We start from the raw sequence: 12,746 nt of genomic DNA on the forward strand, positions 1-12,746 counted from the left end.
ACGTGGGTGTAGGAAAGAAGGGCCGGGTACCCCTCCCCCATCGCAGGTGGGACCCAGTAAGGTCCCACCGCCCCGTGCATATCTGCTTTACGAGACAAAGCTGGGAACACCGTGTACCCTGCGAACCTTCCCTGTTTCTTACTTCTTCATCCCCTAAGGTACAGAAGTGGCAGGACGTGTTGGCTGGCACCATGGGGGTTGACGACAGACCAGAAGAAAAGTGCGGAGAGCCTTTTATTACCCCCGTCTTACAGGTGAAAAGACTAAATGCCGTGTCCGAGGTCACACAGCAAACCGTTGGAGAGGCAGCTGTAGGAGCCTGTTTCCAACAGTCTCCTGCTCTGGCCATCATACCCCTCCCATGAAGTCCCTACAGAGGTGTCCGGGACATTAAAATATGTGGAGGAGCAGGGGTTTCCGGGTTCAGGGGAGGGCACCGATGTCGCCAGACCGGAGACGTTCCCTTCCCCTGGGAGTAGGGATCCGGCTGCTCGCTCTGGTAGCCAGGCCTGGGACCTGAAAGGGTTCATCCCACGTGGACTTTTTCTCGGCCCTTTAATGGTCGGCGTTTTCCAAAGGCCACCAATCCGCTGCAGATTCGTTAGTTAATGACAGTCTCTTCTGCCAATCGCCCTTCCGAAGCGCGTTTCCACCGCCCAATACTGGTGCGCTGGGGGGTGGGTCTAGCAGTTGCGCGGTGACACGGCGCTCTGGCGCGTCCCATTGGCTGGGTCAAACCCAAGCGAGCCGCTGATTGGCCGGTGCCGCCGGAGGGTTACAATTCAAACGCGGGCGGGCGGGCCGCCGGCCCTGCAGTTGCAGTAGTGCTCTCGGAGTTCCTGTCTCCCTCCCAGCGCCGCCCGGGATGGCCTCCCAGAACCGCGACCCAGCTGCCGCCAGCGTCGCCGCCGCCCGCAAAGGAGCCGAGCCCAGCGGGGGCGCCGCCCGGGGCCCCGTGGGCAAGAGGTGAGGAGTGTGGAGTAACACTGGCCGGGCCCGGCACGCCCTGGGCCTTGGGGTCCAGAGCTCGGACTTCCGGGCCCCCACCTCCTCCTGGAGCGGGTAAATGTGCGGGAGCGGGAGGGCACGCCGGGAGCTCGGGCTGCCCTTAGAGGGCCCCCCCGAAGGAGGACAGAAGGGGGAGGCACGCCGCCAGGATCCTCCGCGGGTGAGCCAAGATGAAAGTGTGCCTGGGACCCTCGGTGGCTCGGCGAGATAGGGAGGGGGAGTGGGGACGGAAGCGAGGAGAAACTGGGATCCGGCACAGGGAGGGAGACGTCTGAGAAGCCGAGGGGCTTAAGCACAAGGCAGAACCGTCCTGCCAGAGCCTGGAATTAGGAAGGGTGAGGACTCACTGGGACTCTCCGGTGGAAATGGGAGCGAGTGTGTCCCAGCTGAGTCTGGCCTCAGGGTAGGGGAGGCCTCCATGACAGCTCCCCCAGGGACTCTGGGGTGAGGGCAGAAGCACGGTGTGGAGCCCTGGCCCATCCGGACTCCCGGGTGACTCCCAACGCTTATGTTGCAGGCTACAGCAGGAGCTGATGACCCTCATGGTGAGTGACTACCTGCCCAGACCCCCAGGCCAATTGATCCACCCTCCACCTCCCCACTCACTTATCTGTAGCCTCCTTTCCTACATCAGGCTCTTTGCTAGAAACAGCACGGGATAAAAAGATGAGTCAGCTTTCCTCTCTTCTGGGAAGAAGCTAATAGACCCCACCTACACCTTTCTTTCCAGCAGTGTCTACTCCAGATCCCTCCCCCCCCACCCCCACCACCACCATGAAGTTCCCTCTAAAATACAGTTCCCCGAAGCCATGCAAGGCCTTCTTCTCTCTCTGCTGCCTGGCCCTGCTGCCCTGCCCTGAGATTTAACCACACCCAACTCTCCCCTTACTATTCCTAGGGAAGACGCCTGTCATACTTTTCAAGTAATTTTTCCTAGATGACCTTGTCTACTTTAACCCTGACTATCCAACTCAAATCCGTCAGTGCCGATATTCCCTATCTCCCTAGTCTGTGAATGAATAGTCTTGAGGCTTTGTATGTAACCAGCACTAACTAGCATGTCGAACTGAATTCCCAGCATCCAACAAGATTGGGGGCACAGAGCTGCTTTCTGTTTCTCTGCATAACCCTTCCCTCCTTAACACAGCCCAGTGCTCCTCCCCAAAGGGGCAGGTTCAGCCCCAAGAATTGAATCACTTCCTCAAAAAGCCCATCAGTTTGATCCAAATTTTGGATCAAAGTTTGATGAGCTTAAGGGGATTTCACCCACTGACCCCCAAAAGTGTACTGTGCAGCCCAGCAGATGTTGTTTCTTCCCCAGACGTCTGGTGACAAAGGCATCTCTGCCTTCCCTGAATCCGACAACCTTTTCAAATGGGTGGGGACCATCCATGGGGCAGCAGGCACAGTAAGTGCAGGGTGAGGTAGGTGAGTGTGACTTTGCGGGGTCTGGGGGCGGGGCTGGGGTGAAAACCAAGTGCAGGTCGGCGAGACTTTGAGCCTGGTTCGACACGTGCCTGTCCTGTTCTGGTGCTCTGAGCCCGGGGCCCTTGTGTCTCCCTCTGTCCAGGAAGACGTTGGGTTGAAAGCAGGGCTCTCCATCTCAGATGCCTATAGGGGCCCGAACAGAAAGAAGGATGGAGGGTACGTGAGGACTTTGGCCAGTGGGAGGGCACCAGTCTCAAGATGGCAGCTTCCCATTGCTGCAGATCTGGTTAAAGATGGGTCAGAAATCCAGGGGCGCCTGGCTGGCGCAGTCAGTGAACACGCGGCTCTTGATCTCAGGGTTAAACGTTCAAGCCCCGTGTTGGGTATAGAGATTACTTAAAAACAAAACCTTTTTAAAAAAACAAGTTCAGTGTGGCGCCCGAGTGGCTCAGTGGGTTAAGCGGCTGCCTTCCGCTCAGGTCGCGATCCCGGGGTCCTGGGATCGAGCCCCGCATCGGGCTCCCCGCTCGGCGGGAAGCCTGCTTCTCCCTCTCCCACTCCCCCTGCTTGGGTTCCCTCCCTCGCTGTCTCTCTCTCTCTCTCTGCCAAATAAATAAATAAATAAAATCTTTAATAGTAAAAAAAAAAAAAAAAGGTGGCAGCATCTCAAGTGTCCATTCATGGACACAAAAGGGAATATTATTTAAAAAAACAACAACAACAAATTCAGGTGTATGTCTAAAATATCCTGATTTTTCCATGGCAGCAGCTAATGTGGCGGCTGACTAAAGCCCAGCTGTGGTAGTCCTCAGGATAGTCCTCGGGATGCCGGTTTACACCGAAGGATCACTGATGTCCCTACCAGATAGGAGAGAAAGTACCAGAGCCAGTATAACACTTTGTACAAACTTTTGTCAAGTCCCAGGCAAACTCAAAGGTCCTTACGAGCCCTTTACCGGGGCTTGGGTTGGGATATGAGGCTCAGGGTGGGAGGCTCACTCCCGCCCTCTGTTTCTCCAATGCCAGGTGTATGAAGACCTGAGGTATAAGCTCTCCCTGGAGTTCCCCAGTGGCTACCCTTACAACGCACCCACGGTGAAGTTCCTCACACCCTGCTACCACCCCAACGTGGACACCCAGGGGAACATCTGCCTGGACATCCTGAAGGACAAGTGGTCTGCCCTGTATGATGTCAGGACCATCCTGCTGTCCATCCAGAGCCTGCTAGGAGGTGACTTCTGAGACCAGCGCCTCCCCCTGAGACTGGGAACCTGTCGGGACCCCCCAACCCCACCCCCAGCTAGCCTCTTCTCCTACTTAACCATTCTCTTTCTTTCCATCCACAGAACCAAACATTGATAGTCCTTTGAACACGCATGCTGCCGAGCTCTGGAAAAACCCCACAGGTGGGTCCTTCATCCTTCTCGGGCACCGGGTGATCCCTCCCCAGTATTCAAAGGCTCCCTCAAACAGAAGGATCCTGGTGACTTGGGATTGTGTCCCGAGGACTGGGTTGGGGTGGGTGTCAACCCAGATAACCCAGTTCTACCTCGGCCTCGGTGTTTCTGATTTGCCTGTTTGCTGTAAAGTCAGAAAGCTAACTTTCTACATTAATGTAGGTTGAGGGACTTTTTAAGTAGAAAGCAAACTTTGTGTAAATGACTTGCTCACTAAGAACCCCAGTCACCTCCCCAGCATCCCTGGGAGAAGAACCCATCCAGGAGACCTCACCAGGCAGGCCGCAGCAGGAGGATCTGTTGTGTCGGGAAATCCTCCCCAGCTCCCCAGACTTCTCCCACCTTTGTATCCTTGCCTGCCCCCTTGCCCACTGTAACCCTTGTAACCTGATGTTACTGGGTCCCTTGTAACCTGTCCCCACCACTCCCTGAGACCTGCCTGTTCTCTTCCAGCCTTTAAGAAGTATCTGCAAGAAACCTACTCAAAGCAGGTCTCCAGCCAAGATCCCTGACCATCCAGCCTCTCTCTTTGTGTTGTCTTTTTATTTTCTCCTTAGATAGTCTTTCTCTTCATTTCTGTCCAGGACTCTGTATCTTAAGCTGTGGTGTCATTTTTGTTTTGTTTCTGTTTTTTAAATTAAGTCTCCGGTTGAGCCCTTGTGATGAATATATTAAATAAATACATTGGGTTTTTTTTACAAGTTGCTTTGTCGTTACCCCAGGGTTGGGAGGGCTCAGGGTCGGTGGAGTAGAGTCCCAGCTCTTGCCCTGCTCCTCTTCCCAAAGCCTGGAGGCAGCTGACAGGCTGAGCAGCTGAGCAAGGGGGTGATGAGGATTCCTTCCCTTGTGACCTTAGTCATTTTATGACTGCATCTGTTTCCTCCTCTATAAGACGGTGTTACAGAATGCCTTTCTATCGAGTTGTGACATGTACCAGGAATGGTGGTGGATACTGGAGCTCTCCCGGCGGAATACAGATGAGGCTGAACCAGACCTTGAAGCAAAACAGCTGTAGCTGTAGGAAGAGTATATATGCACACCTGGGCGCACAGCAGGGGCTTGGGAGGTGAGGACCAGCCACCTACTCTCTGAGGGGGTGTTCTGGTCCTGAGACGGAGAAAGAAGGCACTCAGGTCACCCTACAGCAGGCCCAGGGTCTGGGAGACAGCCAGGGAACACCTCTTTCCTGCCAGAGAGAGACCCCGGGACAGCTCGACTCAGCCCTTACCCCAGGCCCCCCGAGGAATGGCTCCACACTCCCAGGGAGTACATTCACCTGCTCATCTCCACCAGTGGGTCCTCCAGCTGCTGCACCCACTGGCCCAGGCCCCCAGCCCTGAGGCCCTCCTGACACTGGCCTGCCACAGGCACCAGCAGGGGCAGGCAGGGGAGAAGAGCAGGCTAGGGGGGCACCTGGGTGGCTCAGTTGGTTAAGCAACTGCCTTCGGCTCGGGTCATGATCCTGGAGTCCCGGGATCAAGCCCCGCATCAGGCTCCCTGCTCAGCAGGGAGTCTGCTTCTGCCTCTGACCCTCCCTCCCCTCATGTTCTCTCTCATTCTCTCTCTCTCAGATAAATAAATTTTTTAAAAAATCTTTAAAAAAATAAAAAGAAGAGCAGGCCCTGATCCAGTCCCGCAAGATCTCCAGGGTGGACAGACACAACAGCCAGGTGCCCTCCAACATGGCCTGGGGGGAGGGGGAGGAAGACAGTAGTGGAGGGCATCAGGAACGTTCTCACCTTCCTTTTGCTCCTGCCAGCCCAGGCTCCTTTCCTGCCCTGTGCCCCCACTGAGCAGGGGCAGTGGCAGGCAGGGAAGAAGTGGCCTGGCGGGTCTGGGATGGGATTTGGATGACCTCCCCGAGTCCTTCTCCTGAGGTGCTGTTAGCTCTCCCCTGGGGGTTTGGAGCAGTGCTGCTCAATCCAAGGTGCAGATAAATCGGCCAGGGGTCTACCCCAAATGCAAACTTGCATTCAGTCAGTCTGGGTGGGGCCTGAGGTCCTACCTCTCTCTAGAAATTAAAGGTGTAGAGCGGTGTTCTCAAGGTGTGGCCCTTTCACCTGGAACGTGGTAGAAATGCAGAGTCTTGGTCCCAACAAGCTCTCCAGGATTCTGATGCCCTCTCAACGTTGAAAACCCCTGGCTAGAGGATGTCCAGGAAGAGGGAGCTCAGAACCTGGCACTAGTGGTTCTTACTGGATGCTGGCCAAGGTAGGCGGACCTTTTTGCCTGCCTTAAGATGCCTCTCCACGTGGTCTTTGATCAAAGTGTTTGACACACACACTCACACACACACACACCCCGAGGATGGCCACATGGCCTGCCTTGTGTCAGACCCAGGGACTGACTGTAGTTCAGAACCAAGCAGAGTGTTCCTCGGAATTAAATTCCTGGCAGAAAGTAGAATTCTTTTACTAATAGGGTTGCTAAAAGGGGAGGGAGTCTGGGCAGCGGTGCAGACAGCTGCAGATGGAAGAAAGTCAAGCAGAGACGAGTAGCTAGGAAATGGAGGTGACATTGAGACTCTGGCCTCCAGCTGGGACGCCTTAATATCCCAGTTTCATGAGCCAGTAAGTCCCTTTTTAGTTTAAGTCTTGTTTGCTTTAGGTTCCAGTACTTGCAACAAAAAGAAGCCTAGTTCAGTAAGTTTTAGAAGGTATCATTGTTCCCATTCACCCCATAAAATTACTGAGTGCCTACAAAGTAAAAGCCCTATGCTTGGGGCTGGGGATCAAGCAGGGGAAAGAACACGGTCCTGTCCTCAGAGGCTGAAGTTCAGGGGGCAGACAAGCATGTCAGTGGGGTAGAGTAAGTGCCATACAGAGGGGTGGTGAAGAGCTCAAACCCAGCAGTCCCCACACCACCCCCGTGCTACTTGCCTACACTTAGACTTAACCTCTCTGTAAAATGGAAATATTAGTAGCTACTTCATAGGCTAGATGGGCCTTGGAATAGTGCCTGGTGTACCGGGTAATAAATGTCACCTGCTAGTCTCACGTGTTACAAGAGCTCAGAGGTGGGGTGCCTAACGACGACCAAGAGGGTCAAGGAGGACTTTCTGGAGAAGGAGATGGAGTATGGAACACTGGCAAAGTAGCCTGGAAGTCAGGTCACATAGGTCGTGTAAGGCCTTTCAATTAAAGGCCTTTAAAATGCAGGGTTTTACCTTGAGGCAGCTAATGCAGCCTGGAGTAGGGCAGGGATGTGATCAGCTTTGGTTTCAGAAAGCTGCTTCTGGCTGCCGCCGGGGGAGTAAATGGCAGGGACGTTAACTACCTTCCCAGCAACGTGGTGAGCAATGGCGGGCGGCCTGAGCCACAACACCGAGTGGGCTCAGAGAGGAGGGATAAGGGTAAGGGGACAGAAGGAAAGTAGCAGGGCAGAGTAAATTACAAGCGGCAAGGGGGCTCCAGAACCCCTAGCTTAGGCCCATCCCTCAGGGTACCATCTCTGAGATAAGGGAGCACTGGAGAAGATGGTGAGGGATTTATCAGCTTCGGGCAGGACCAGTCTCAAGCACTCAGCACACAGGTAGAACAGTCAACAGGTACATGGGGCCACGGTTAAGAGCCTTGCTCTTGTTTCCACCAAATGTCCGCACCCCTGGCTACATCACCTCACTCTGCCTTGGTTTCCTCCACTGTAAAATGGGGAGAACACTATCCGACTGCCTCGAAGGTTGTTTGTACGAATGAGCCCAGCCTGCAAGGCACAGGGCCCAGCACACGGGAAGCAGTCCTAGTGACGAGGACTGATCCCGGCTGGAGATAAAAACTGGGGAACATGAATGGCTCAGCGAGGAGAGCCGAGAACACAAAGGACTTGGAGAGGGAGGACTGTGGCAAAGAATAACAGTACAGGCCAATGTTTCAAGGTGATAGTAGTGATATTAATAATAGCCTTTATTAAGTGCTTAGTATGTGCCACACTCTGTTCTAAGCGCTCTGCATGGCACACACTAACTCGTTCTCACAACCCTGCAAGGTAGGTACTGTCATTATCCCCATTTTACAGAACAGGAAACCGAAGCACAGAATGGTTTGTCACCAGCAATGACGATTCAAACTCTAAAAGCGAAATCACCACTGCACTGCGTTAGCTTGGCCCTGATGCCTGCTCTAACTGATGATGGTGTGTGCAAAGAGCTCTGGAAGCCAGTGGGAGCAGGGATCAAGGGACAAGAGGGTATCTGAGCTGGGTTGAGAATTTCGCCAGGCTTATTAGAGGAGGAAGGGCATTCCAAGGAGGGAGAACAGCATAAGCAAAAGCCCAAAGGCTTGAAAGCGCACCCCCACTGTCCAGAGCAGGAGCGATAAATTGCCCAGTGTGGCTGGAACCCGAGACGGGAAGGAGGGGAAAGGAATTTGGACTTGATTCTAGAAGCAAAGGGAGCCTTGAAGGTCTTTCAACAGGGGAGTAGCCAGATCAGATTTCTTTTAGCTAGATCATGCTAATGGGCCCTGTGTTGAGGGCATTGGCCTGAGCTGGAGGCAGGGATCCAGGGTGGAGATGATGACGTCAGAACTTCCTTCCTGCCTTTTTTCCGCACCCCCCCCCCCCCCGTCCCATCTCCTGTATGGAGCACCTAGAAACGCCCAGAACAGACGAAGTAGAAAAAGTCAAGCAGGAATGAATGCTGCCCAGAACGGATGAGAACGATGCTCACTTTCCCATCCCCAGCCCGGTAGCCTGCACCCAAGACCCAAAGGCTCCAGGGCCGCCTGGGTGGCTCAGTTGGTTAGGCGACTGCCTTCAACTGGGGTCATGATCCTGGAGTCCCGGGATCGAGTCCCGCATCGGGCTCCCTGCTCAGCGGGGAGCCTACTTCTCCCTCTGACCCTACCCCCTCTCATGTACTCTCTCTCTCTCAAATAAATAAATAAATCTTTAAAAAAAAAAAAAAAAAAAAAGACCCAAAGGCTCCAGAAAGGAAGGACGGTGGGGAAGCAAAGGAGCCTCACCTCGGCATCCCCGGGGTTCCAGCCGCCTGCAGCGCCCTCACCCTACCCTCCATCCCCTGCACCCTCACCCCGACAGCTCCAAGCCCGCACCACCCCCACCACCCCCCCACCCCCGGCCTCCCTCCTCCAGCACCCGGCGCCACCGAAGCCCCTTCGGCCGAGCTGTCCACGCCCAGCTCCAGCTGCCGGGAACCCGCCCAGCTCGTCGGCGCCGCCAGGGCTCCTGCGGCTCGGTGCGTCCCGCAGCTCGGATCCCCCCTCCTCGGAGCCCCGAGGCCGCTCGGGTGGCGCCCTGGAAGGCGACCCAGTCAGGAGGGCCCTAACACCCACACCCACCCCCTCTCCTCCTCTCACTCGGGCTACGCGCTTTGCGGTGTCTGCTTTTATTCCCTCCGGACACAGAGCCAGCAGGGGCCGCGCCTCCCTCTCGGGGCGGAGAAGGGGACGGGGCAGGTGGGGACGGGAGCGGCACCGCCCTCACCCGAGGGACGCGCGGTCTGGGCGGAGGCGAGGGCGACTTCTTACTGCACGCCTTCCATCATCTTCAGGAACTCTGCGGGGACGAGGAGGGGGAGCGTAAATCGCCCGGCGCCGGCGGGAGCTCCCCACCCTGCCCACCAAGCCACGGACGGCCGCGTGGCGGCCACGCCCCGGGCGTTCCGCGTGGCCCCGCCCCCCGCCGCGCTCCCGCGGGCCTCACCGTCGAAGTCAATGCGGCCGTCGTTGTTCTTGTCACCGTCTTTCATAAGGGATTCGATCTCCTCGTCTGTCACGTGCTCCCCAGAGGCCCTGAAAATCTCAGCCAGCTCTTCCGCATCGATGTAGCCGTCTGCGTTCCTTCGGGGCGAAGCGACAGGGTAGGACGCAGGGCGGGCAAGGGCGAGTCGCCCTGGCCACGGCGACGCCCCCTCCCGCACCGGCGCGCGGAGAACCGAAGCGCCCCCCGCCGGCGGGACTCGCCCAGCTCAGCGCCTTCGCGGCTCCCAGGCCCCCAGTGCACCTGTCAAAGATGCGGAAGCACTCGGCCAGCTCCTCCTCGCTCTTCCCCTTCGCATCCTCTTTCATCTGGCGCACCATCATGACCAAGAACTCCTCGAAGTCGATGGTGCCGCTCCCTGAGGGGAGCAGGCGGTTGAGCGAGCCTCGGCCCTGCGTGCCCACCTCTCCCCACCATCGCAGCCCCGCCGCGGAGGACCACCTGCTCACCGTCCTCGTCCACCTCCTCGATGATGGCGTCCAGCTCCTCTTTGGTGGGTGTCTGGCCCAGCATCCTCATCACCGTGCCCAGCTCCTTAACGCTGATGTCCCCGCCACCATCAGCGTCAAACATGTCGAAGGCAGCCTTGAACTCTGGAAGAGGCAGAGGACAGAGGTGGGCCTGGATGGACGGTCAGCCTCACACCTTCTCTCCCACCTTGCCCAGACACGGAACACTGCCCAGCACACCTCCGCCCGGCAGCCAGCCCTCCCACCTGCACTCCTGCACTCACCAGCGATCATCTCCTCGCTGAGGTAGGACCGGGCCTCCGCCTGCTGGTCCGTCTGCAGAAGACACAGAATCAGAGGGCAGAAGGGGCGGCCCCAGAGCTCATTCTTGCGTTAACCCCATTCTCTTCAACCCCCTTCTGTCAGTGCCCTTTGGTCTTCCAGAAAAACGATCCCAAACCAGCAACACCTTCTGCATGCTCCTACAGCACCTGACCCCAGTTTTGAAGAACTAGGGAGGAAACACAGATTATGCCCATGGTCTTCAAACTTGCTAATCAGATGTCAAGTCAGGAACCTCCCCCCACCCCCCCTACCCCTCCACCCCCGCACCATTAACCTCGGGCAAGTCGCTGATTCTACCCTATCTCTTCTCAGCAGCTTTTCAGGGATGAGATGACATCAGGGATGTAAAAGGGTTTTGTATGGTGCCAGCACTCTTGCAGCGTCATTTCCCAGTTTTCCCTAGCTCCCAGCAGAGCCTGGCTCTGTAACAGGTGCTCAACAAATGTTTGTTCTCAAATAAATAATAATGCAAGGCAAAGTCATTGAGCACCGGCTAGGTGTCAGGCCAGAGACTGGGCACTGAGACCAAGAAGATTGAGACACATCATCCCTCCCCTCCAAGAACTTGTGGAGATGGAGATTTTAAGCTTCCTTCTTATCATTCAGCCATTGGAGTAAATACTACTCGTGCTGGGCAGAATATGATGGGGGGCCTGGTGGAGGTGAAAATAAGATTTCGGGGGAGGGGATCCAGCCACATCTAAGCCAAGCCATCTGGCTATGGGGCTTTGGACTGAGGTTGGTGGGGAGGAGGGGCTGAGGTGGCCAAGGCGTTCTTCGACCGGCTGACCGCCGCCCGCCTTCTTGCCCTCCCCTCCTCCCTCCTCCTTGCCCGTGCAGGAGGACAGGCTATTTTTAGCTTGGCATGGGCAACAGCAGCTGTCCTCCAGGGTCTAGTTACCCCTTGAAGTGAAGTGGGGAAGGGGACCTCAGGGGAAATGACAGCCCCAGATTAGGACCCCTCTCTGGGAGGCCGGGTTCTCTCTAACCTTGGTCTGTCATCTTCTGCCCCGTCTCTTCACCCTTGGAGCTCTTGGGATCCTGCACCTTAGCTGGCTTGAGACCCTGCAGGCCCCCCTTCTTCCAGACAAGTCTTCAGGAGAGTTTGGCAAGGCTTCTAGCCCACCCCTGCCACTGGCTTGCTAGGTGACTCACTGTGGCCCTCAGGGTCCCCCCCTCTACGATGAGGGAGACAAGCTAGGACCCCCTCCCCTCACGGCTCCATAACCAACACTGCCGAAGCCTCGGGTCTGCAGGGAGTCAGCAATCCCCGGAACCCCCCAACCCCTCCCCTTCCTAGAGAAGTCCAAGGCCTTCTTCCCAGGCGTCCCCCTAGACATCTGGGCTCCAGGAGCCTTCATGTTCCATCTTCAAACGTCCAATTACTGAACTACAGAGCACCCAGATCTGGCCTGGAAGAGGTCCAGAAGTGCTCCAGCAAGCAAAGTGATGAAGTCCCTTCTTGTCCTTACCATGGTTGCTAGTCCCAGGGCCTCCTCCACTGCAGGTCACCTCCTCAGCTCTCCACCACCCAAAGATGCCTTGGCCTGCTCCAGCCCCTTGGATTTGTAGGGGGCACCCTCTCCTCCCACCTCCCTGCTCCCCAGGACTAGTTGCCCTGGCCAATCAGATCCTGGGGTCAGCGAGCGCCTCCCCCCCCCCCCCCCGCCCACCCCCATCCCAGAGTCCTAGCCCATTACCTAATTTAGCCAAGGGCCCTTGCAGAGAAATTTAAGCCTCTGAGCAGGTGGCAGGCCTTAATGTCCTAGATTCTTGGGAGGAGAACCCGCCCTGCTCCACTGCCTTAGGGAGCCCCTGCTCAAGGAACACGCTGGCTCCAAGATGGGTGAGGACAATCGGAATCGAGAAAAGTGAAGCAGCATGGCAGACGGGGAAGAGCACAAGCCTTGAAGTCTGACACCCAAGATCCAGATCCTGTCTCTGCAAGCAGTGCACTCTTAGGCAGGCGACGTGCCACTCTGAGCTTCAGTTTCCTTCTCTGAGAGGTGGAGATGGGGACAGTCATGACCTCCCTCACAGACAGACCATGGGAAATGGGGGCCCAGCTACAAGTCACCCAACTTGTGCCCACTCCATAGGGTTGGTGCTTGGCAAGTGGAACGTCCTGTCTTTGAACCGTGGTAGAGGGGAGGGGAGGGGAGGAGGGCAAAGTGACAGCCACGGTCATTGAACCTCTAGGACAAGCCACACTCTATGTTAAGCATTTTAACCACGTGATGTCACCTAGATCACCCCATCCCATGAGGGAGAAGCTAGGATTATTCCCTTTTTACTAGGGGGCTTTGTAAATCATAAAGGCCTCTAGTCATGTCAGTCATTC

At 56.3% G+C, this 12,746-nt stretch overlaps 2 protein-coding genes across 7 annotated transcripts; one reads left to right on the forward strand and one right to left on the reverse strand.

Moving 5' to 3' along the window:
- Positions 1 to 91: 91 nt before the first annotated feature.
- Positions 92 to 8,803, forward strand: UBE2C (ubiquitin conjugating enzyme E2 C). Of its 6 annotated transcripts, none has more exons than XM_045883881.3 (7): positions 92 to 966; positions 1,526 to 1,553; positions 2,330 to 2,420; positions 3,092 to 3,108; positions 3,327 to 3,462; positions 3,783 to 3,842; positions 4,347 to 4,594. In XM_045883881.3, the coding sequence occupies exons 1-7, from the start codon at positions 866 to 868 to the stop codon at positions 4,403 to 4,405; spliced, it is 492 nt and encodes a 163-aa protein (XP_045739837.1). In that variant the 5' UTR covers positions 92 to 865; the 3' UTR covers positions 4,406 to 4,594. The 6 variants fall into 6 exon arrangements, 5 of the variants coding, with proteins under 5 accessions (XP_045739837.1, XP_064429336.1, XP_054366106.1 ...); XR_010405868.1 differs by lacking the exons at positions 3,092 to 3,108; positions 3,327 to 3,462; positions 4,347 to 4,594 and adding exons at positions 3,463 to 3,667; positions 4,786 to 4,959; positions 5,465 to 8,803 and having other exon boundaries at positions 725 to 966; positions 2,330 to 2,416; XM_064573266.1 differs by lacking the exons at positions 3,092 to 3,108; positions 3,327 to 3,462; positions 4,347 to 4,594 and adding exons at positions 3,463 to 3,667; positions 4,786 to 8,803 and having other exon boundaries at positions 725 to 966; positions 2,330 to 2,416.
- Positions 8,804 to 9,221: 418 nt separating this feature from the next.
- TNNC2 (troponin C2, fast skeletal type) lies at positions 9,222 to 11,986 on the reverse strand. The gene is made up of 6 exons (XM_045883882.2): positions 11,878 to 11,986; positions 10,345 to 10,396; positions 10,061 to 10,204; positions 9,855 to 9,969; positions 9,555 to 9,691; positions 9,222 to 9,407 (listed from the first exon to the last, which is right to left on the reverse strand). The coding sequence occupies exons 1-6, from the start codon at positions 11,878 to 11,880 to the stop codon at positions 9,376 to 9,378; spliced, it is 483 nt and encodes a 160-aa protein (XP_045739838.1). The 5' UTR covers positions 11,881 to 11,986; the 3' UTR covers positions 9,222 to 9,375.
- Between the last annotated feature and the right edge of the window lie 760 nt (positions 11,987 to 12,746).

This window comes from Mirounga angustirostris, unplaced genomic scaffold (assembly GCF_029215605.1).
Source record: "Mirounga angustirostris isolate CCGP_5_RB_7025 unplaced genomic scaffold, mMirAng1.0.hap1 SCAF_10, whole genome shotgun sequence".
In the NCBI taxonomy this organism is placed as follows: Eukaryota; Metazoa; Chordata; class Mammalia; order Carnivora; family Phocidae; genus Mirounga; species Mirounga angustirostris.

Bases quoted from the DNA above. Each gene is read 5' to 3' on its own strand.
- UBE2C (XM_045883880.3), top strand. From the start codon at position 866: ATGGCCTCCCAGAACCGCGACCCAGCTGCCGCCAGCGTCGCCGCCGCC. The intron at 1,554-2,329 runs GTGAGTGACTAC...TTTCTTCCCCAG, and splicing joins AGGAGCTGATGACCCTCATG to ACGTCTGGTGACAAAGGCAT. The intron at 2,417-3,462 runs GTAAGTGCAGGG...CTCCAATGCCAG, and splicing joins TCCATGGGGCAGCAGGCACA to GTGTATGAAGACCTGAGGTA.
- TNNC2 (XM_045883882.2), bottom strand. The intron at 10,205-10,344 runs GTGAGTGCAGGA...TGCCTCTTCCAG, and splicing joins CAGCGAGGAGATGATCGCTG to AGTTCAAGGCTGCCTTCGAC. The intron at 9,692-9,854 runs GTGCACTGGGGG...TTCGCCCCGAAG, and splicing joins TGCTTCCGCATCTTTGACAG to GAACGCAGACGGCTACATCG.